The sequence below is a fragment of the Kwoniella pini genome, chromosome 8 (genome assembly GCF_000512605.2).
Source record: "Kwoniella pini CBS 10737 chromosome 8, complete sequence".
NCBI classification, from domain to species: domain Eukaryota; kingdom Fungi; phylum Basidiomycota; class Tremellomycetes; order Tremellales; family Cryptococcaceae; genus Kwoniella; species Kwoniella pini.
In genome coordinates, this window is record NC_091723.1 from 308291 (window position 1) to 329556 (window position 21266).

Genomic DNA, 21266 nt, shown 5'->3' on the forward strand with positions numbered 1-21266 from the left:
TTTCTGGCTAACCGTTGAACGACGAGATGAACTACCTCAAATCAATCACAACTTCAGTCCTCCAGTCGACCGGTGTAACATTCCCCTTTTCTATCGGCGAGCGTATACCGGGACTCGATACTTCCACTTCAATATGGGAGATAAGAGAAGGAGTTAAACGAGTAAGCTACATTTAAGGAATTGTCTGCCGATGCTGCTTACAGTACGCCTTTCGATATAGGATGATGGAACACCCCTCACCCTATTCATCTACGATTCAACTTTACCGCCGTTTCAACCTGGAAACAAAGACCGAAAAGTCCTGTTCCAATTGGCTAAAAATGCACTCAAGAAGCTACGGACGATAAGACATCCCGACGTGTGAGCCGGATCATCTACTTCGATCGGCCGTGTAGGCTGACAAAATTGCCTTTGTTGCATAGCATACGGTATATTGATTCTGTCGAGACTGAAACCCATATTTATATCGCGACCGAACGAGTCCGACCGCTGGGAGGTGTACTGAGGGACTGGGAAACAGGAGGTGCTCTCTCTGGATCAGGTGCCAACAAGGGCAAAGGAAAAGAAGAATGGATTGGATGGGGTGTGAAGAGCATATCTGTGAGCGAATCTATTCCTTCTAACAAATAATCTGCTCGAACTTTAGGTTTTATCCGATGAATACAATCAACGCTCATACCACTTAACAGACCGCTCTGGCCTTCCTTAACTCACCACCTTTGTCTCAACATCATGCATATCTCTTACCCTCCACTATCTTCGTAACACCATCGCTAGAATGGCGCTTGGGCGGTTTCGACCTATTGACAGGTAGAGAGGATCAAGCTGGAGTCCTATGGGCATTGGGAGGTGTAGCACCTGGAGATGTTGGGGAAAGATCAGGGCCGGAGGTGAGGAAGGGCGGCTGGGGAGTGCTGAGGGAGTGAGCTGTTTTTCTGTTTTTTTTTGTATAGGATCACAGCTCATTGTGTGATGTGCAGTTCCGATCCAGCATTTTCGGATACATATCTTCTTGCTTTACTCATTTTCACTCTATACAACCCCATAGCACCTCCGCCTTCATTGAATGCTGCTCCTACCCCTTCTTCGGCCGGTCTGATACCCAAATCACTCTTTCCGTTTTGGAAACGGATGCTGAACCCCAATCTGAGAACAAGATTGTCCACCAGCGGTTTTATCGAAGAATCGACCTCATCCGGTGTATGGGCAACAAACCCACTAATCAGCCTTGTCAATGGTTTGGACAACTTCGAGCTAGCTTCTGAATCCGACAAATTGGGCCTATTGAGGATAATAAAGGATTCAAGCTCAGCAGGAACTCTACCTTCGCCATTTGTGATTCACAAGATACTACCTTCATTATTACATTCTCTTTCGCTTCCTACAGCTCCTAGTTCCGCCATGCTACCCTTGGTGTTGGAACTGGGAAAATTGGTATCTCCCTCAGAATATCCAAAAGTCGTGCTGGAACCAGTAGTCAAGCTGTATACTAGCCCAGATAGAGGAACTAGAATGGCTTTATTAGATGGCTTGAATGAGTACGCTGACAAGATGGATAACAAAATCGTACAGGAGAAAGTGTGGCCGAATCTTGTAAGAAAAGCTTTTTCCATTCTTACCACGATTCAGCGCTGATGTTTCGATTAGATTACTGGTTTTGCAGACACTGTACCGATTATAAGAGAAGCGACTGTCAAAGCTGTTTTTCCTCTTGCCAATAAAGTAAGTCCAGCAAGCTAATACCCCCGGACAACGCTGATTGGTGTCACAGTTATCCGATCGTATACTCAATAACGATCTTCTGAGGCTTCTGGCGAAAATGCAGATGGACACTGAACCGTCTATACGTACAAACACATGTATTCTCCTTGGTCGGTTAGCACCGATCTTAGGACCAAATACGAAAAAGAAAGTACTGGTACCTGCTTTTGCTAGAAGTCTAAAAGATCCATTCGTACATGCCAGAGTAGCTGGTCTAATGGCTCTTATGGCTACTGTCGAGTGCTTCGACAAAGAAGATTTGGCGGGAAAAGTCGTACCCAATATGGCATTCACATTGGTTGATAAAGAGAAGTAAGTGTAGTTTCATCGGTCAATTGCTCATTCGATGAAAATAGCGTCAGCGGGATTGAGGCTGACAATTTACGAATCTTCTAGGTTAGTAAGGGATCAAGCTTTCAAAGCTATGAGCATGTTCATGGGTCGTATAACGGATATGGTCAAGGACATGGTAAGCAATCTGCCTAGACCCTCTATATCTGACAGCTCTGTTCCCCTTACCTATCATGCCGCGTCCGCGCCACAAGCCTGTTACCAGGCTCGCACGTGTCGTGACGCCTTTTGGCCCTCCTCTTCTTACCTCTTGCCTCTGTCCCTTCTGCTTGCCTGCGATGCTCCCAGCCTGCTCCAGACTCTCCCACTCCTGTGCTGTACTGCCCTCTCGTGCCTCTGTGGATGGTCAGCTTTGTATCAAGTCTTCGTCGTGTCCCACACTGTCATCCCGTGGTTACCTTCACTTGTGCTGACGCTGGCTCCGTTACAGCCTGATACCGTACTTTCCGAGGAGAAAGCAGTTGCATCGTACGGACCTGTCACCACAACTTCCTCAACCACAACAACCAATCAAGCGGGTCTTGCCAACTCAGCAGCCGGAGCAGCAGGTGCATTAGCAGGATGGGCAATCTCTTCTTTATCTAAACAATTATCTACGCCTGAGCAACATTCTACAATGTCAGCTGCAACTGCTCTGAATGTTCCTTCTACAAGTCCGAACCCATCACCAAATGCTTCACCCAGAATATCAAGTGATTTAGGACTTACTTCACCTTCTATCCCCGGACCTGCTAATGGTAAATTCAAGAGCAAACCTTCTTCAGGCTCGGGTTCAGGATTAAAACTCGGTGGTAATGTTAAGAAATCAGCTCCGGGACCAAGTAATCTTGCTGAAATGGTAGCTTCTGAATGGGATGATAATGAAGATGATGAAGCACATAATGCTTGGGGTAATGATGATTTAATAGATGTTAATGCGGATCAAGACGATTGGTGTAAGTTTAAAATTCTACTTGAGAATCATTTCAATATATCTGAATTTTTTTCCTTTTTAGCCGCTTTTGAATCAGCCCCTATTCCAGAAATTGTAGTTCCACCACCACAATCATACTATGTTTCTTCTTCTTCCACTTCTTCAAATGCAAATGGACAAAAACCCAAACCAATTCAAAAGAATATTACGACATCGTCATCATCACCCAAACCATCTCCCGTTGCCACTTTTGCATCTACTAAATCGCCCTTAAGCTCTTCTGTAAACTCTATGAAATCTCCAGCTATTTCAATTAATTCAAATAATGAAGAATGGGGTGATGTTGAAGATACTCAAAGTAATTCATCAACAAGAACTCAAAGTCCACAAAAAGTTACAATTTCATCAACGCAAAATTTATCAACTATGAATAAAGAAGAAAAAGAAAAAGAAATGGCTAGACGTCGTGCAGAACGTCAAGCTAGAATAGATGCTATGAAAGCTCAAAAAAAAGCTAAATCATAATCTTCTATCCATTATACCATTATATTGAAATACCTTTACTTGAATGGGTACAATCAGTTGATCTCACATTTTGTATTGATTTACTATGTACTGTATATACATATGCAAATATTTTCATTCATGTTTTTTCGAACCGTTATATACAACGATATATACAGTTATTAACGAATCATTATTTTTGTCATCGTGTTAATTTTGCATTTTTATAAAATTCTTTCAAATGCCTTATCCGCCTATCCGTAAATACAACATCTCCCGTCTTTTCAGGCTGAAAATTCCTTTCCAATATCCAAAATATATAATCGCCTAACGAAATCGATTCTCTTTTTGTACGAAAAATGGTTCACATTATATATTAAATGGTACACTCGGATCAGCTTGCCAATCAAAGGAATTTCCTGCTACTTGACTCCAAAATTCCGAGAATGGATCTAAGGTATTGACACCGCCACTATTAGGTGTATAGGATCCACTTGAGTTTCCAGTCCCACTAGAATTATTTGTAATTCCAGTATTTTGTTGAGATGAGAGAACATTCGATTGATTTTGAGGAATCATACCAGGTGAAACACCTGAACCACTTGTTGAATTGGGTGTATTTTGACCTGAAAATACTTGGTTTTGGTTATTATAACTTGAATTACTATTCAAATTGCCGTTATCAACAAAAGTCATTTGATTCCAGAAATTACTAGAGGGTTCACTAAAACCCTGTAACAATTCTGAAGGGTTGAAAGTAACACCACCAAGATCAAAATTGTATGATTCAATATCTAGCTGATTCAATGGGTTGCCATTATTTTGATCGGGAGGAAGAGTGTTAGGCGTAGGTGCGTTGGAAGGGTATGTAGGGATATTGTAGTACTGCACTTGTGTGATAGAAGGATTTTGTTGGGATTGCTGTTGACCTTGACGATCTTCAGAATTGATCATCGTTCTCGTATCGGACGTTTCATATGTTCTTTGGCGTTTGTCTGAGGATCCTCCTACCGATCCGGAGGGGACAACAAAAGTCGGAGATGACGTGGAATCTTGATATGTCCCGGTGCTTTTGGTCGGATTGGTCGTAGGGCCGTGGTTAGGTCGATGAGGTGAAGCTGAAGAAGAGTGATTTCTGGACGGTGGCGGGCGCATTTGACCGTTGTTATTATGCTGCAGTTTTTCTAAATTTGATGTAGGTTTTCGTTTCTTTGATTTTGAATTGACTTTAGTCGTCTGAGCAACTTCCTTTGCTCGACTAGCAACATCGTTCAATAGTTCTTTCAATTTCCTCGAGCCTGGCCAAACTGGCTCGAGAGACTGCAGAGTTCTTCGGCATGATTCCACGTGAGATCCAACAGTCTCAATCACCAGTTGCTCCTTGGCTTGCACCTCACAGAGTAACAGGATCACAGCTGACGACCACAGATACTGACAATAGACCGCTAGATGATGAGAAGGAGGAACGAGAGTACGCGATTGCGATGCGATGTGTATAACCGAACGGGCTGCTTCCACGCAACGAGCAAGCGACTGAGACGAAGGAGGGGGCTTGGGTCTTGGATAGTCCGGATTGGATGGTAAGAAATTTCGATGTAGTGTGATGAGAATGGCAAAGTAAGAATTTGATAGTATTGCTGATATTAGCGATACGGCTCGATTGTCAGAAGGATCTTTATATTTCGATGGCTGATTCGGTTGTATCAGCATGACTCGCGCAAAAAGACATGAGGAACTCACGACGTCGTGATCAAGCCAATCCCTCAGCATCTTATCAACCTTATTGATAGCTGTTTGCTGTGAGGCAGCCCAAGAAGGGTCTGAGACGGATTTCTCGTTCGAAGGTCTATAAAGCAGATGCGCGACCTTGCCAGCTATTTTGCACAATTTGGTCAAAGCGATGAAGCCTGACATGGTGGATCCCAGAGCCTCTTCTACACTGCTCAAAGCACTTGAGGGGGTACTTTCGTATGACATCCTTTCTAACCCTTCGTCATCAATTTCAGCGGGGTAAGCTACATCAATATCTAGGTCGTCCACTCCGAGAGGTCGACCAAGTGAGATTGACATCATTCGTTCTAATCCATAGATAGCCCACCAACACCTTGATCTGAGCTGTTTTTCAGCGAAGGGGATGGGTAATCTAGAAGTTGATCGATGTAGACCTAAGTCCTGCGCAACCCGCAATGCCTGACCTGCAAGAAGCCAAGACATAGGCATAGCATTGACGCTGGCCTGGAAAGCCGCCATGAGAGTCAGGCATTGGACTTGTTTGATGTTCAGGTCTTTCAGGCAGGTATAATGGAGGATTTGAGCTCTACGCAATGGACAAGTCAGTATTGCTGAATTCAAGCGATGTCCCTCCGCAGGAACTCACCTCTCGAACCATATTACACCCGCTTCGGCCTCTCCGGGAAGTACCGTATCTTCATGATCCTCAGGGCTTTCTTGGATCCGCTTTCTCTCCCTTTGCCATGCGCCAGAAGTGACTAAGACTCGCTCCCCAAGCGCGAACATGGCAAATACGACGGCTAGGAACTGGTCGTAGAAACGATATCAGCATGATGTCAGGTTTCACGAGATGATGACATAGGAGTCTAGCTCACGGTACCTTGTGTAGGCAATGCACCTCTAGCCCTAGTATCCATTACTTCCTTAAATTCCTTTCTGAACTCATGTTCCAACACTACAGGTAAAGAGGGGTGTACTTCCAAAAAATAAGCATCTATCATTTTTTGAGCTTCGTCCGGTGGAGGATATTGTACTTCATGTACGGGTGGTAGAGCCTTTACGACTCCCGATCCAGCTACATGACCAAAATACGGGTTCGTTCTAGTAGTTGCCGTTTGATCGGAAATTGCAGGGGAATGTCTTGAATTCGGATCTGACAATTGGTTATTAGATTTCAGAGCGAAAGAATTTGATCTCGATATGATTCCAGCTTGATTTGGAAATTCCATTTCCTTATCTTTATGATTTTCACGATCTCTGTGTGAGAAAGAGTCTAATAAAGATAATGTATTTGATGATCCAATATATCTATAATTTCCTCTTTCATCTTGAGTCATTTGTCCACCATCTTCAACATCCGAATGGGATGAATGGTGCATGTTTTCTTCTTCTTGACTATCCCTTTCCCCTTCAGACTCTGTACCGTGTGTCGGATCTTCTACACCAACTTGATTGTTGACCCCTTGATCGTCGTCATTCTTGTTGCTCTTATCTCTTTTGATCTGATTAGAAGCTAAAGGAAGGATGTTATGATTGTGTTCGAAGGCGTCAAGTAATGGTAATATCCTATTCTGCACAGCTTCCAATGCTTGAACCCTGCTTTCTAGATTCTGTACGTATTGTCTACTATATGCTGCCCTATCTCTAGAAGGTGGATATGTGCATTCAATTCCCCCTTGAATACATTGTTGGCATGTCCCGGGTACTAATCCACCGTTTTCTCCTACTACACCATTAGAAGGTCCAGGTAAACATCTGATCTTCTTCACTCTACAACTTCGACATGCTGAGTAAGCTCTAACTTTGGTCACGTCCTGCGAAGGATCAACAGCGGTATGTTCAGAGAACGATGATCGTTTTCTAGCTTTTTTACTCGGTCCAGCGGGCGTTGCATTTCGAGTGTTGGAGTTTGAGAGCTGTCGAGTGGGTGAAGAAATACCTGACGGTAGTGTGTGTGATCTAGGAGGTTGTTGAGACACCAATTGAGGATGACCATATGGGTTGGACATCATGATTTATAGCATGTGCCTAGTCCATCTAATGGGATGAGGTCAACAGCAGGTATAAATACCAATACGAGAATCAAGAATGATTCTCGGTATTGGGCAGGGTCCCAAGATAACCGAGTTGTGGTTGTGACGATGGCAAGAGGGAAGACTATGTTGAAATTCTGTGTATCAACTCAATGAACATCCTTCTACCTAGACTACCATTGTTGACAATTCTGGAGTCGTGTGTGGAGCCGAGTGGGGCAAAAAGCAGTGCAGTGTATGCGGATTACAGAAGGCTGCCGGTGAGTGACGTAGTGGGAACGCAGGAAGATTGAAGCAAGGTCGATGGTTTAGAAGGCAATAAAAGGAGGATGGGAAGAGATTAAAGGAGGATGAGAGGTAGGTATGCTTCTTATGTATCAGTGAACTTCCTCCACTCCATATACGCTTTGGTGACAACCCGCGTGAAGTGGCACTTTACAGGAAGACTAGCCGAGGTGGCAGATGAGAAGATCGAGATCGCCCGTTTGTTCTGTGCGACATCAAGCTTGAGCCTCAGCGTGGATTTCTGGGCTACATGGTCAGCGGCAGACGTGCAACGTGTTCACGAGTGTGTCATAAGGAGCATATGGATTATGAAAAAACGTCTCTTCTGGGTACACGGGCGTCCGCGTGAACCATTGTGTCTCTCCTCATCTCCCTGGACAGATCAATCATATCCAAGAATTTACTATTGATAAGGGCGTCCTATGAGATGTAGAGACACAACGGTGGATGGTAATTTGCTGATTCATTAGAAGCCGGACTTGGCTATTGAAACGCTGGTTTTGAAAGAGCTTAATATGAAAACATCACTGTTACCAAAGCCAAGATTTATGTCCCAGTCTTATTTCAGGTGTTGTGTGCGAAGGTGGGAATCATGATTGCATTCAGTTATATAGATGAGGAAGTAACATTGTCAGACTCAACCTATAATGTAAGCAGCACATCAGCTGTATTGTTGTTGTTGTTGTTGTTGTTGTTGTTGTTGTTGTTGTTGTTGTTGTTGTTGTTGTTGTTGTTGTTGTTGTTGTTGTTGTTGTTGTTGTTGTTGTTGTTGTTGTTGTTGTTGTTGTTGTTGTTGTTGTTGTTGTTATTATTATTATTATTATTATTACTGTTAGTATTCGCATTAAGAAAATCATCGACATGATTCATGATTATTTTTTACTATTCGATGCAATTCAACATAATCAAGTCTTGAAAAATCACTTGATTCTCAAGAGAAATCACCCATGAAAATGTATTGTACCTTAACGAAACAACCCAATTGAACATCATAATTATATTAGATCCCCCTTGGTAATCTTTTATCTTTTTTAAATCCAGCTAAGCTGCGGTACAATAAAGATAATTGAACAACTCAAAGTATCTATTATCCTGAAATTTTCCGCTACGATTCAACGTGCTAGACCTATCATAATTATAGAATGCAAAAGTAATATCATAAGATGCATTATCAAATAATCAAATAATCAAATAACGCAAAATCACCTTTTTACATCTTGTTCTCATAAATACAATATGTGTAATTTTAAATTCCTAAATCTCGTTTAGAGGATTTACGCTGGAATCACTTGAATTCTTTCCTTTAGTCCAAATTCCATTCACAAAGCAAAATTTAATAAGTTCTCTTAAATGGTGGAACTGGTTTACATTCAGCTTCATCAAGTGTAGTAGCAATTACACTTCTATATTGAAGATCAACTTTAGGTGATTCTGGATCATGTTGGAATGATAAAGTATGTTTCATCCATTTATCACTATTTCCCATCAGCAAAAAAAATTCATCAGCTTTTGATATTTAAAATTTTTGTAAATATTAATCAATCAAAAAAAAAATTAAACTTACTCATCTCGATCTGGGAAATCTTCTCTTGCATGTGCACCTCTAGATTCTTTTCTTGCAGCAGCAGAAACTACAGTTTGAATAGCGTTTTGTTGAATATTTCTCAATTCAAGTGTTTCAATCAAATCAGAATTCCAAATTAAACTTCGATCTTTAATTCCTACTTTATCGTATTGTCCGTAAACTTCAGTCATCTTCTTAACACCTTCGTCAAGGGATTCTTGAGTTCTAAAAATGATTCGAACGGCATTAGCACTTTGTTTGGCCCGCCTTCATTCATAAGTACAAGTAAGAAGATTGACTCACCGGAATACAGCAGCATCAGTTTGCATAGTTTTTTGCATATTCAATCTAACTTGAGCGGTACTCATGGGTCCAGATGAATTTCTGATCTTGTCAAGGTTGGCAATTGATTCTTTACCCAAATCATCTTTGAATGGTTTGTGAGGTGTGTTAGGTTTGAGTGTTTCCTTGATATGGTTGGCACAAGCTCGACCGAAGACGACAATATCTAATAAGGAGTTTGCACCTAATCTGTTGGCTCCGTGTACCGATACACAAGCAGCTTCTCCGGCAGCGTATAATCCAGGAACGACTCTGTCGTTTCCATCCTTATCGGCTGTAATGACTTCACCAGTGTATTTAGTTGGGATACCACCCATGCTGTTAAACACCAAAATATCAGCTTCAATCTCCGCTTCACTACAACAGCCAAAATGTATGGACTCACTTGTAGTGGACAGTAGGTAATACAGGGATAGGTTCTTTGGTAACGTCAACACCGGCGAAAATAGCGGCAGTTTCCGAGATACCTGGCAATCGTTCGTGAAGGATTTCAGCGGGTAAATGGGATAATTGAAGGAAGATGTGATCTTTTTCAGGTCCAACACCTCGTCCTTCTCTAATTTCCAAAGTCATTGATCGTGAAACGACATCTCGAGAAGCTAAATCTTTGGCAGTTGGAGCGTATCTTTCCATAAATCTTTCACCTTCAGAGTTGAGCAAATAACCACCTTCTCCTCGAGAACCTATTTATGAAAATAAGTAACGATATTAGCGAGCTATCCTGAAAGCTCTAGCGGTGTGTGAAATTTCGATACTGACCTTCAGTGATCAAACAACCAGCACCGTAAATACCAGTAGGATGGAATTGAACGAATTCTAAATCTTGTAATGGTAAACCAGCTCTAACTACCATAGCATTTCCATCTCCTGAACAAGTGTGTGCAGAAGTACATGAAAAGTATGCACGACCATAACCACCAGTGGCTAAAACAGTTTTGTGTGATCTAAATCTATGAAGTGTACCATCTTCCATATTCATAGCAATTACACCAACACATTCACCATCTTGCATTAATAAATCTAAAGCGAAATATTCAATGAAAAAATTTGTATTATGTCGAAGTGATTGACCATATAATGTATGTAAAATTGCGTGTCCTGTTCTATCGGCTGCTGCTGCACATCTATAAGCTTGTCCACCTTTACCGTATTTTAAAGATTGTCCACCGAAAGCTCTTTGATAAATTTTGCCTTCTTTTGTTCTTGAGAATGGTACTCCGTAATGTTCAAGTTCAATAACAGTATTAGGAGCTTCACGAGTCATATAATGAATAGCATCTTGATCACCTAACCAATCTGAACCTTTAACAGTATCATACCTTTAAAGATAAAGTCAGTGATGTTCATAATCTAATCTGTCTGCCTTGGGTCAATAGGTCCTGCTTAAAGACCAATATCAAACTCACATATGCCATCTCCAATCATCTTCCGTCATATTACCCAAAGCAGCATTAACACCACCTTGTGCAGCAACAGTATGAGATCTAGTTGGGAATAATTTGGTAATACAAGCAGTTTTTAATCCACCTTCTGCTAAACCAAATGCAGCTCTTAAACCTGCACCTCCTGCGCCACTACGAACAAATATAAATCAATAATATCAGCTTTTGATACAGTTCATAAAGATTCATTTTCTTCTCTATGTCAGAGTATTTCATGAAATCGAACTTACACTACAACAGCATCAAATTCATGATCAATAACAGGATATCCTTTATGTTGACCAAAATTCTAAAGATCGGCAAAAAATAATTAATTATTAATACATCTGCTTTCTTTTCAAATCGCAAATCGATGGAAATTTAACTTACTTTAGCTTCAGTTGCTCGATGAGTTTGTGTAGCAGCTACATAATTTCTTTTAATAGATCGAGAAATTAAATTATTTGTTGAATTTGATATACGTGTTCTTGTTAATGAAAGCATCTTTGATATAATCAATTAGTAGTTTAAGATGCTTATACTACTACTACTACACAAGAATATATAAAGATGAAAGAATAGTTAAAAATGAACTAAATCAAAATATGGTGGCGTAGATTGAATAAATCTACGATCAAGAGACATATGATCATCAACTTTGAAATTGAAAAAGTCACGATAGGATTGGACTTGACTTACTCTCTATCAGGAACCCATATAATAATAATTAATCAGAGTAACTTTATGAATACCCCCACCTTTAAACTTACCCCTTTCCGATTTTACCCGATGAGTTTACAAAGATCATTTTGTTAGGCAAACGCCGATAGACCAATCATATACATTCTCATTTGTCATTATAACAGGTTATAATACTTAACCGGTACTTTATAATCAGATCACAACAAGTAAAATGCATAATAATAACTAACATGTTACATCTAAAAGACCCATGATTTATCGGCTTCAGCTTCAGCCCAAGGGAACTTCTCTCGTCTAAATGGATATAATCGATATCAGCTATAAATCCTTATATGTATAGTAAAGCCAAATCAAACTTACAAAGTCTTTGAGAATAACTTTTCAAGTGGTACATCATACTTCTTAGCCCATGTAACAGTGATACGTGGATCCTATAATTCGTGATATATCAGTATAACCATTGACTCTTATCTAAAAGAGCGCGAATAAACCTACGATGTAGTTTATCTTTGAGGTACCCAAAGCTACATCTTTCAACTTTTCTCTATCGCCTAATTGGACTTTCGCAGTAGCGATCCTTTCATCCATCTTTCCAATTTGCTCCAATAACTTTTCTTCCGTAGCAGCACGACGAGGTTCAACTTTTTTGCTCTTTCGTTCCTTCTTCAATTCTTTAAATTCATCTTTAATTTCTTTCAATCGTTCATTTAATTCCGATTTATCTTTCTTCTTCTCTCCTTCCTCTTCTAATTTTACATTATCTTTCTCAAATTTCTTTTGAGCATTATCTAAAGCTTTCTCAAGTAATTCAGCTTCATGTCTCTCACAAAATTCATCATCTAAATCAGATTCGTCTTCTGCTAGTTCAGGTTGTTTCTTCTTCAATTTGGGATTCAAGGAGAAAAGTTGAAGGCGCAATTTCATTCTTTGGTATTTCAAAGCACGGATCTAATGGAACAGATGATTATTTAAGAGGTTCATCACAAGATTAGACGGGTTCGATGAAATAACTAACCTTATCTTCATGTTTACCCTTCGAGCTTTCGTACGTTTTACTAACCGACTTTTGATGATTACAGAGTATCGCAACCTCTCGATTGGCGGTGTTGTACGCAGCAATCTTCTCGGCCACCGTACCATTCTTAGGCGTATTCTTCAGTTGTTTTTGGAAAGTCCACGATGCGTTATATGTACGGAAAACTTTTGCCGTCAAGCCGGGCATCATGCTATTCAAGTGTTTATTCAGAAGTGTGGTCTACAGTAAAAGAAGCAAGTTCATTAGTCAGCTTCATTTACGCATCTATGAGGTCTGTGGTCTGCCCGGGTCCGAACTCACAGTCAGCCTATCAAAGAGGTCATCTCCCTTTTTCTTTGCTTCAGCTTTGAAAAGCTTGATGTTTTTGAAAACTTGAGCATCTACTTGTACGTCTTGATGGAATCTCATCGAATCTTTACCCAAGAAATCGAATGAAACCGTATTTGGAGGTTGTAGAGTGACATGTTCGTATCGTAAAGAACAACAACCAACCGTATCCGCTTCATCTTCACCTTTTTCATTTCCTGCTCTTAGCGCTAATCTATCGATAAAGTATAATGCGGTAGCTCGTTGTCGATCCGCCATGACTTTGGACTTCAAATCTTCCGTATAATCCTTTCGAATCTTATCGACGTGTTTCTACGTAACACACGCTGCTCAGCTAAAGTCGTGAAAGTATAAACACTTGGTCAAGTTTCACCCACGATTAGCTCCCTAGCTTTCTCGAACTTGGCTCGATCACTTTGACCTTTCCAAGATGATCCAGCTGACAAAAAGACATATTTCGCGTTTCCGTTGACGTTCTCCTTCCAGTGCGCTAACCAAGTAACCGTGTTATCGTGTTGTACACCTTTCCATTTACCAGGTATATTGGGTATGGGTTCCTTCGCATCCTTTCCGATGTTGATAATAATATCTTCCGGTCGTAGTCGATGCTACAGAACCAAAATTAGGTAAGCTGACAGCAAAGCAACTTGCGCAGATAAGTGTATGCAGCTCACCTTGAGTGTACCTTTCTTAGGATGTTCACCTCGACCTCTGAATAACCCAGGAGGTTCTGCTCTAAAGTTTCCAACCTTCTCCTTTCGTCCATCGACCGTACAGAATAAGTAAGGCGCTTCCAGTTTGTCTTTTGCTTCTTTGATCCTATAGCAGAAAAAAAAGAACCACGTCAATACTGCGTTTTATGGGCGTATGTCATGAAGGATAGGAGGCGGAGGAGAAAAGTGGGAAAAATTAGACAGACAGGGAGGCGAAGGTGGGAGGGGAGGTGTATCACAGCAAAAGCCCGGAGGGAAAAGACGACTCACGCTTTCTTCTCATCCCTAGTCATGGCTTTCTTCTTCTCCTTCTCCCGCTCAAAATGCTCGAACATGGGTTTGAAATCGCACTTATCAAGAGATTTCACTTTAACACTTTCCTTGGGTGGATATTTCTCTAATATAGCTTTGAAATCCTTAAAGAAGTTTTCACGGAATTTCGCATCTGCCGCATGATCCGTTTCTATCATTGCTCCGAAAAATCCTGCTACTTCTTCTGACTCAGGCGGTAATGTTAAGGCAACACCTAAAATGATATTCACATAAATATATCTCGTGTTATATCGATTTCCTTGAATATGAAAACTCACCATCATATTTCATTTTCACATTTTTTGGTAAGGGCACATACGGAGGAGGAAACAGTACAGCATTATGTTCAAACGTTGTCCATTTCACTTCTCCATCACCTAATGCTTCTTGTTCCCACCATTTGTATTTCTCTTCTTCATCTTCTTCCCTACAATTGAGAGATAATGGTCAATCAGCCAACTCTTCACTTTTGTACGAATTACTTTTCATGACAATAAACTTACTCTTTGACTTTCTTCTCTCGCTTCACGACAGGTTTTTTATCTTTTGCACTTGAAGTTACCTTAGTCTTACCTTTAGCTAATGGCACATCATCATCCTCACTTTCACTCTTCGGTTCAGCTTTCACCTTCTTCTTACTTGCGGCTGGTGTAGACTTGGTAGATGCTGTACTTTGTCTAGGTTTTGCGGGAGGGGCTTTCTTCTTAGCTAGAGGTTTTTCATCTTCTGATGAGGATTCTTCCGACAGAGATTCAGAATCGCTCGAAGTAGCCTTCTTAGTTGCTTTAGAGTTTCCATTTCCATTAACCTTTCTAGCGAGGGGTTTGTCATCCTCGGACAAGTCAGAGTCAGACTCAGAAGGTGGAGATGGTTTCTTAAAAGTTGAAGAGCGTGGTTTCGCACCATTGCTTTTGGGCTAAACAAAATGACATGCAGTCAATTATGGTGACTCCATATTATCAAAGATCAATTCAACACAGAACACTTACTGTTGGCTCTGGTTCTTTCTTCACCGAAGGTCCAGCATCACTCTCATCGCTATCACTATCAACTACCCTTCTTTTCTTATTCGCCGCACCATTACTAACTCTAGGTTTCTTGGCCTGACCAATACTTGTAATGAGCTTCCATTGTTCAAAGGTAATTCGGTAAGCCGAATACTTACTAAAGGTTTATCATCTTCACTACTACTATCTCCAGTTATCCTCTTTTTAGCTAAACGATGAGTCTTTCTAGCAAGAGGTTTATCATCTTCACTCATATCTTCATCTTCAACATGTGGTGCATGAGTAGCTAATGTGGTAGGTGTAGATTGAAGATTAGGTGCAACTACTGCCATTTTGTCGGGTGCGCTTGTCGGTCCGGACATTTTGAAAGTTGTAGAATAGTAGACGCGTTGAATCGTCTTTATGGATGAATTATTATTACAGCTAGATGTATACTTTCTTGTATAATTATTCGTATGATAGATTGGTGGTTTTATAAACGGCTTAGAGGGATAGTGAAGAGTATGATGATTTATATGATTGAAAATAAAGCTAAGAGTTGATATGTTTTTACGAGTATATTTCATTCAACAAAGAATGGAAATACTGTATAGTGAAGAAAGAAGGGAAAGAAAAACGACTAAGTCGAATTGAACTTAGTCGTTTTTAAAAGGTTACGAGGTTTAAGTTAGCTGTATACGCATAATATTTGATTCCGTCATAATACGGAAGAATGAATTGTGGCATGGTAATAATAACACCAAAGTGGAGGTGGACCAGGCGAATTAATCTCTAATTCTGTTTTATATGTTGATCATAGAAACCGAAGATCATAGTTAACAAAGAGGTAAAGTTTTCAGGCATATCGAACAAGCCTAATCTTAGCCGATAAGTATCAAGTAACAAATGTCAATATAGCAAGCAGACAATCATGTCCGACTACAAATCAGCCAAAGAAGCTTTCGTTTCTGATAATCCAGGTTCTTCAATTTACACCATTATAGCTATAAGTTCAACAGCATGGGTGAGTATATATATTTTTCCCAAGCTGCCAGCTGTGGTTTTTTCGCATTTTTACAATGCTCCTGAATATAATAGCTCACGATGGCGAAACTTAGACGTCCTACGTATTATATGCAACTGTAAACAACCGATTTCGATCATCTTTCTTATTGGATTATTTGACTTCAGCATTTCCTTTACTGCTTAGTATAACCCTCTTCGCAACGTCTCCAATAATTTATAATCTATCGATTCTTTTAATTTCAGTGATCATCTACATCACATCTCCCAAATCTCGTCGGCAACGTAGTCGAAATGATAAAGATGATAAATCAAAGGGATCATGGTTAGAAGAATCTGATTCAGATGAAGAAATAGCAGAATCAACTTCTACAAATAATTCAACAAATAATACTCCTATTAAATTACCTTCTCAAATTATTCAAAATCAAAACTCAGCTCTAACTTCATCTTATTCACCTAATTCATTACTTGATTCTCCAATAAGATTATCAGTAGAAGATCCTTTTTCACCTATTGAAGGAAATAAATTAAATAAAAGAAAATTAAGTCCACAACCTAGTCCAAATAATATAACGGTTAATATTTTACCTACACCTCCTTCTCTCAATGCCGAATCTTTATCATCGACTGGATACCCCTCAAGTAGAATAAACAGTCCTTCCCCTTCACTTGATAATACCTATATCGACGATGAAAAAGATAAAAAAGGAAGATTACCTTTTTTAAGTGTTTATAGAGCACATATGATGATTATGACTGTACATTGTATTTTAGCTGTAGATTTTAAGATTTTTCCAAGATGGTTAGGTAAATGTGAAAATTATGGTACAAGTTTGGTAAGATTCATTCATATCACTTTAAAATTGTTAAGTTTCGAAAGTTGATTCTTGTTTTGGCATTTGTTTTGATTTCTTTTTAAGATGGATGTTGGTGTAGGATCATTCGTATTTTCTTTAGGTTTAATATCAATTAAATCTTTAACGCTTGTAGATTTAACATCAAATATTAATAAATATCCACCAAATTCACCTGGAACTCAACGAAAAATTCCTATTAAATCAAATTTTTTAAAAGATTTAATAAAAGTAATTAAAAAATCTACTCCTACTTTAATTTTAGGATTTATTAGATTATTAATGGTAAAAGGTATTGAATATCCAGAACATATAACAGAATATGGATATCATTGGAATTTTTTCTTTACAATTGGATTATTACCAATTTTTGGTATTTTATTAAGACCTTTAAGAAAATGGATTAGATGGAGTATATTAGGAATTGGAATAAGTTTAGGTTAGCACAAAAAAGACTTTTTTTTCCTATTAAAGTGTATTTTTGAAATGAAAAAGAATGAGAAAAAAAAGCTAATTTAATATATTGTTGTGGGTTGGGATAGTTCATCAAATAATACTTTCAAAATTTGGTTTAGAAAATTATTTAATTTCAAATTCAAGAAATGGTTTAATTGGTTTAAATAAAGAAGGAATTTCATCTTTACCTGGATATATTTCAATTTATTTATTAGGTTTATCAACAGGTGAACATATTTTAAAATCATCTATAATGAATCCTTTTATTTTAAATAATAAAAATATTAATGAAACAAAAGAAGAATATTTTAAAAAACAAAAAATTAAATTAATTTTAGAATTATTTAGTTATACTTTAACTTGGTGGAGTATTTTAGGAATTTATTACTTATTTTTTCATTTAAATAAAATTTCAAGAAGATTTGTAAGTTCTTTTTAAAATTTTATAAAATTCTTATCAAAAAGGTGAAATGTTTTTAAAATTGATGATTCTTTTTTTTTTTAAAAAAAAAACAATTAGGCAAATACACCTTATGTTTTATTTATTTCATCTTATAATTCATTATTTTTATTAGGTTATTTAATTTTAGAATATTTTTTTGATTTGAAAAATAATAATAATTTATTAGAATTAATAAATAAAAATGGATTAATTATTTTTTTATTATCAAATTTATTTACTGGTTTAATTAATTTGATTTTAAATTCAATTTATATTAATAATTTTTTTTCAATTTTAATACTTATTTCATATAGTTTTATTATTTGTATTATAGCTAAAATAATTTAAAAAATAAAATGAATATCAATATGATTTGATTATTTCTATTTTTTTTAAGAATTTCGTTTATAAACATTCATAAGAAATTTCATTTGATTTTCTTTTCAAAAAATCTTTAATTTACATTTAACAATTAAATAACTTTTCAACACAAGGTAAATTTATAATAATACAACTAATAAAATACAAAAAAGAGATCTAATCCTTTCTCTGTAAAAAAAAACATATCAACAATTTAAACTTAATATATCCGCATAACTAATTTTATCTTTTTTTAATTTTTTTGTTTTTGAAGAATTAAAAATGGGTTTAACGAATTTTGAATTTACATCATCATCAACAACAATATCATCATCATCATAATCATCAAGTTCTAATTCTCCAAGTATAATTACATCTTCTTCACCTTCACTATTTAAATTATCATCTTCTTCAATAAAATTATTATTATTATTGTTTTTATTATTATTTAAAGAAGGTATAAATTCCCAATCATTTAAATCAAAATCAATTTCATCTTCATCTTCTGGTTCTGAATTAGATAAAATTGAAAATTGGGTTTCTTTTAAACAAGTTGTTAAATCATCATTATCTTTCAATTGAGAAATTGATTTAACTTTAGATTTATTTAATAAAGAAGTTAAATTTGAAATTGATTGATCACATGAATTAGGAAGTGTTAAAATTATATTATTAGGTATAAAATCAAATCCTAATGAAGTTGCAGTAGTAACTATATTTTTTAAAAATTTTATAAATTTAATCAGTTATTAAAAAAAAAATGATTAATAAAAAAAACTAACCCCTTTTCTCACGTTTACCTTTTCCATCTTTTATTAATTCATTTAAACAAACTTCTCTTTTACTTTTGATAATTTCATTATTTTTATTTTCAAATTCTTCAAATTGTATAACGTTGTCATTGTTATTATTTATAATATTTATTAATCGATTTCTTCCTTTTAATTCAGGTAATGAATTAGAATTAGAATTAGAATTAAAATTTTCAATTTCATTTTTCCAATCTAATGAATTTGATAATGATTTAGTTGATTTACGTGGTACTGAATAACCTGGTTTTAATTGTTTTTGTTTATTATGACGAGGATGATGATTAACTGAAATTGGTCTTGTTGGAATTGGCATTTTGAAATATGAGATTAATTAAAAGATAATAATCACGTAGAAGAATTTAGAATCGAAATATAATCGCTTGGATGAATTGAGGTATTTCTAGTCAAATACAAATGATAGTTCCAATTGATGATAATGGCAAGAAATAAGACTGATTTCACGTGTATGTGATTGTAAGTGGGGACTGATTGATGATTGTATCACAATTGATGATATGTTATTGTATTGAACAAGTCCAAAGGAGGCAAGTTGAAAACGTGGTTGATTACCTTGACAATTATACGAAAATTCAGAACATAAAGAAAATGGAAGAAGTTGAACGAAATCTATGATTAATTTTATTCCTTATTCTTCATATATTCAATAAAGATATAAATTCATTCACATTCCTCTCTTCACATATTTAGAATATCCAATAATTCGTATAAACATAATCACGGTGGCCAAAGAGTTTGTTTACAAGTCAAGAACTTGGAGAAAGGAATAATGTCATTTAACTTTGTAAACATGACTGAAATGACGTATACTAATTGACGCGTTTCTTTATCATGATTAGATCAAATCGGAATAACTGGATCGTGATCTCAAATCGCGTAACTTTTGATCTAATTCACGTGATCAGAATTACAAAGTATCCTTTCAAAGGATAATTGATGCTTTGAGTAATTTATTATTATGGATAAGTACTCATTTGCTGCTTCAGTACTGAATTATTGAGAGCATCTTACATTGCCCAGAATATTCTGACCTGTTGATGGAGCACTGGTAATCCTCTTTGAAGATACAATTGCGTAAATGCGTCGAATAGGATAATGGTATGCGAAGGACGTGCATGGTCTAGCGATCTATTGATCTATGCGATATGTAACTCTACAATTCGAATTCCAATCACTACATTCCATATCTAGCAAGTGTCCACCCTCATTAAGTATTGCTTGACCTGGACCTTCGCATTCATATTCCTCTTATATCCATCATGGAATTGACCTTCTAAGAGGTCTCCTTTAACCGTAGGATATGATCATTGATATAACTTCTATCCTCTAAATCATTTATGGGAATATGCTTAGCACCTTTTATTTCGCCCAAGCAGTTCTGTATAATATCATTTAGTCAATTTATGTCAGATTATATATGACGCAATATAATAGCGAAATCAATTGTAATAGAATAATGATTAATCGCTCTGAGGAGCAGGATTGTAAGTTCTCAATAAACTCACTTCAGAACCACAATTACATTTGAACGAAGCAGCCATATCCCATTCCGTACTTGGATAAAAGAATGTAATTGCTTCACCTTCTTTCAATCCTTTCAAAGTTGTTCTTACTTCCCAATTTTGAAGATTATTTGAAGGTAAATGAATTTCAGCAGTAGGTGAACAAGAATGATTCACTAAAAATAACAAGTCATCAATCAGCAGAAAATGAATACAAAACGTTTTATAACCAGTCTTAGATTTTCTTTTGAATTAATTCGAATATGATTAATGATTTGAATCGAATCTATTCGAAGACTTACTAAAAAGTAAATCTGAATTTAATTCAAGATGATCTCTTTTACCAGAACCAAACTGAACAGATGAATAAGCTTTTTCAGGTGCAATTGATAAATTTGTAAGTTTAGTTATTATTTCATTAGGTTTAAAATCCTACAAATAGTTAAAAAAATCCAAAAAATTTATTAATATCAAGTTAAAAGATTGAAAAATTGAATTTGATATCCCAATAAACTTACTTTAATAGCTATTAATTTACTTGAATATTCTTCTTCACCATTTATTGGAGGATTAAATTCAACTTTAAATAAATCAGGATGTGTAGGTTTATATGTTTTTCCTCCGTGTGTATTTGAGTAAGTTGGTTTAGTCCATATTTCTGGTGGATTTAAAGGAAGAGGTGAAAGAGCTGTAGGCATTGTACTGAGGCTAGGTAAGGTGAAACTATTGCTTTTTTACGGTGTGATTAGTGAGATAGAGTACGAGTTTGAGCGATTTAGATATGATATTATTATGATTATACACAATGAATATCA

The 21266-nt window shown here is 37.0% G+C and overlaps 7 protein-coding genes across 7 annotated transcripts; 2 read left to right on the plus strand and 5 right to left on the minus strand.

Annotated features, from left to right (window-relative positions):
• Positions 1 to 26: 26 nt before the first annotated feature.
• I206_105867 (uncharacterized protein) lies at positions 27 to 3550 on the plus strand (the record flags this gene model as incomplete). Its single annotated transcript, XM_019156417.1, has 10 exons — positions 27 to 161; positions 221 to 360; positions 423 to 600; positions 690 to 922; positions 981 to 1593; positions 1648 to 1722; positions 1772 to 2073; positions 2158 to 2230; positions 2543 to 3047; positions 3108 to 3550. 10 exons carry the CDS (start codon positions 27 to 29, stop codon positions 3548 to 3550), a joined length of 2697 nt encoding a protein of 898 aa, XP_019010219.1.
• A 348-nt stretch (positions 3551 to 3898) lies between these two features.
• On the minus strand, positions 3899 to 7269 carry I206_105868 (uncharacterized protein; the record flags this gene model as incomplete). Its single annotated transcript, XM_070203201.1, has 4 exons — positions 3899 to 5218; positions 5270 to 5846; positions 5907 to 6067; positions 6136 to 7269. 4 exons carry the CDS (start codon positions 7267 to 7269, stop codon positions 3899 to 3901), a joined length of 3192 nt encoding a protein of 1063 aa, XP_070059302.1.
• A 1642-nt stretch (positions 7270 to 8911) lies between these two features.
• I206_105869 (succinate dehydrogenase [ubiquinone] flavoprotein subunit 1, mitochondrial) lies at positions 8912 to 11409 on the minus strand (the record flags this gene model as incomplete). Its single annotated transcript, XM_019156419.1, has 8 exons — positions 8912 to 9053; positions 9143 to 9367; positions 9446 to 9802; positions 9870 to 10167; positions 10244 to 10803; positions 10891 to 11058; positions 11157 to 11215; positions 11296 to 11409. The coding sequence occupies 8 exons, from the start codon at positions 11407 to 11409 to the stop codon at positions 8912 to 8914; spliced, it is 1923 nt and encodes a 640-aa protein (XP_019010221.1).
• Positions 11410 to 11846: 437 nt separating this feature from the next.
• Positions 11847 to 15364, minus strand: I206_105870 (uncharacterized protein; the record flags this gene model as incomplete). Its single annotated transcript, XM_019156420.1, has 12 exons — positions 11847 to 11901; positions 11968 to 12038; positions 12103 to 12555; positions 12623 to 12862; positions 12944 to 13282; positions 13348 to 13578; positions 13645 to 13789; positions 13954 to 14209; positions 14274 to 14422; positions 14499 to 14911; positions 14985 to 15098; positions 15161 to 15364. The coding sequence occupies 12 exons, from the start codon at positions 15362 to 15364 to the stop codon at positions 11847 to 11849; spliced, it is 2670 nt and encodes an 889-aa protein (XP_019010222.1).
• Positions 15365 to 15912: 548 nt separating this feature from the next.
• I206_105871 (uncharacterized protein) lies at positions 15913 to 18107 on the plus strand (the record flags this gene model as incomplete). Its single annotated transcript, XM_019156421.1, has 5 exons — positions 15913 to 16005; positions 16100 to 16843; positions 16928 to 17300; positions 17404 to 17741; positions 17838 to 18107. The coding sequence occupies 5 exons, from the start codon at positions 15913 to 15915 to the stop codon at positions 18105 to 18107; spliced, it is 1818 nt and encodes a 605-aa protein (XP_019010223.1).
• A 218-nt stretch (positions 18108 to 18325) lies between these two features.
• On the minus strand, positions 18326 to 19244 carry I206_105872 (uncharacterized protein; the record flags this gene model as incomplete). Its single annotated transcript, XM_019156422.1, has 2 exons — positions 18326 to 18831; positions 18902 to 19244. 2 exons carry the CDS (start codon positions 19242 to 19244, stop codon positions 18326 to 18328), a joined length of 849 nt encoding a protein of 282 aa, XP_019010224.1.
• A 978-nt stretch (positions 19245 to 20222) lies between these two features.
• Positions 20223 to 21149, minus strand: I206_105873 (uncharacterized protein; the record flags this gene model as incomplete). Its single annotated transcript, XM_019156423.1, has 4 exons — positions 20223 to 20327; positions 20455 to 20627; positions 20754 to 20883; positions 20970 to 21149. The coding sequence occupies 4 exons, from the start codon at positions 21147 to 21149 to the stop codon at positions 20223 to 20225; spliced, it is 588 nt and encodes a 195-aa protein (XP_019010225.1).
• Between the last annotated feature and the right edge of the window lie 117 nt (positions 21150 to 21266).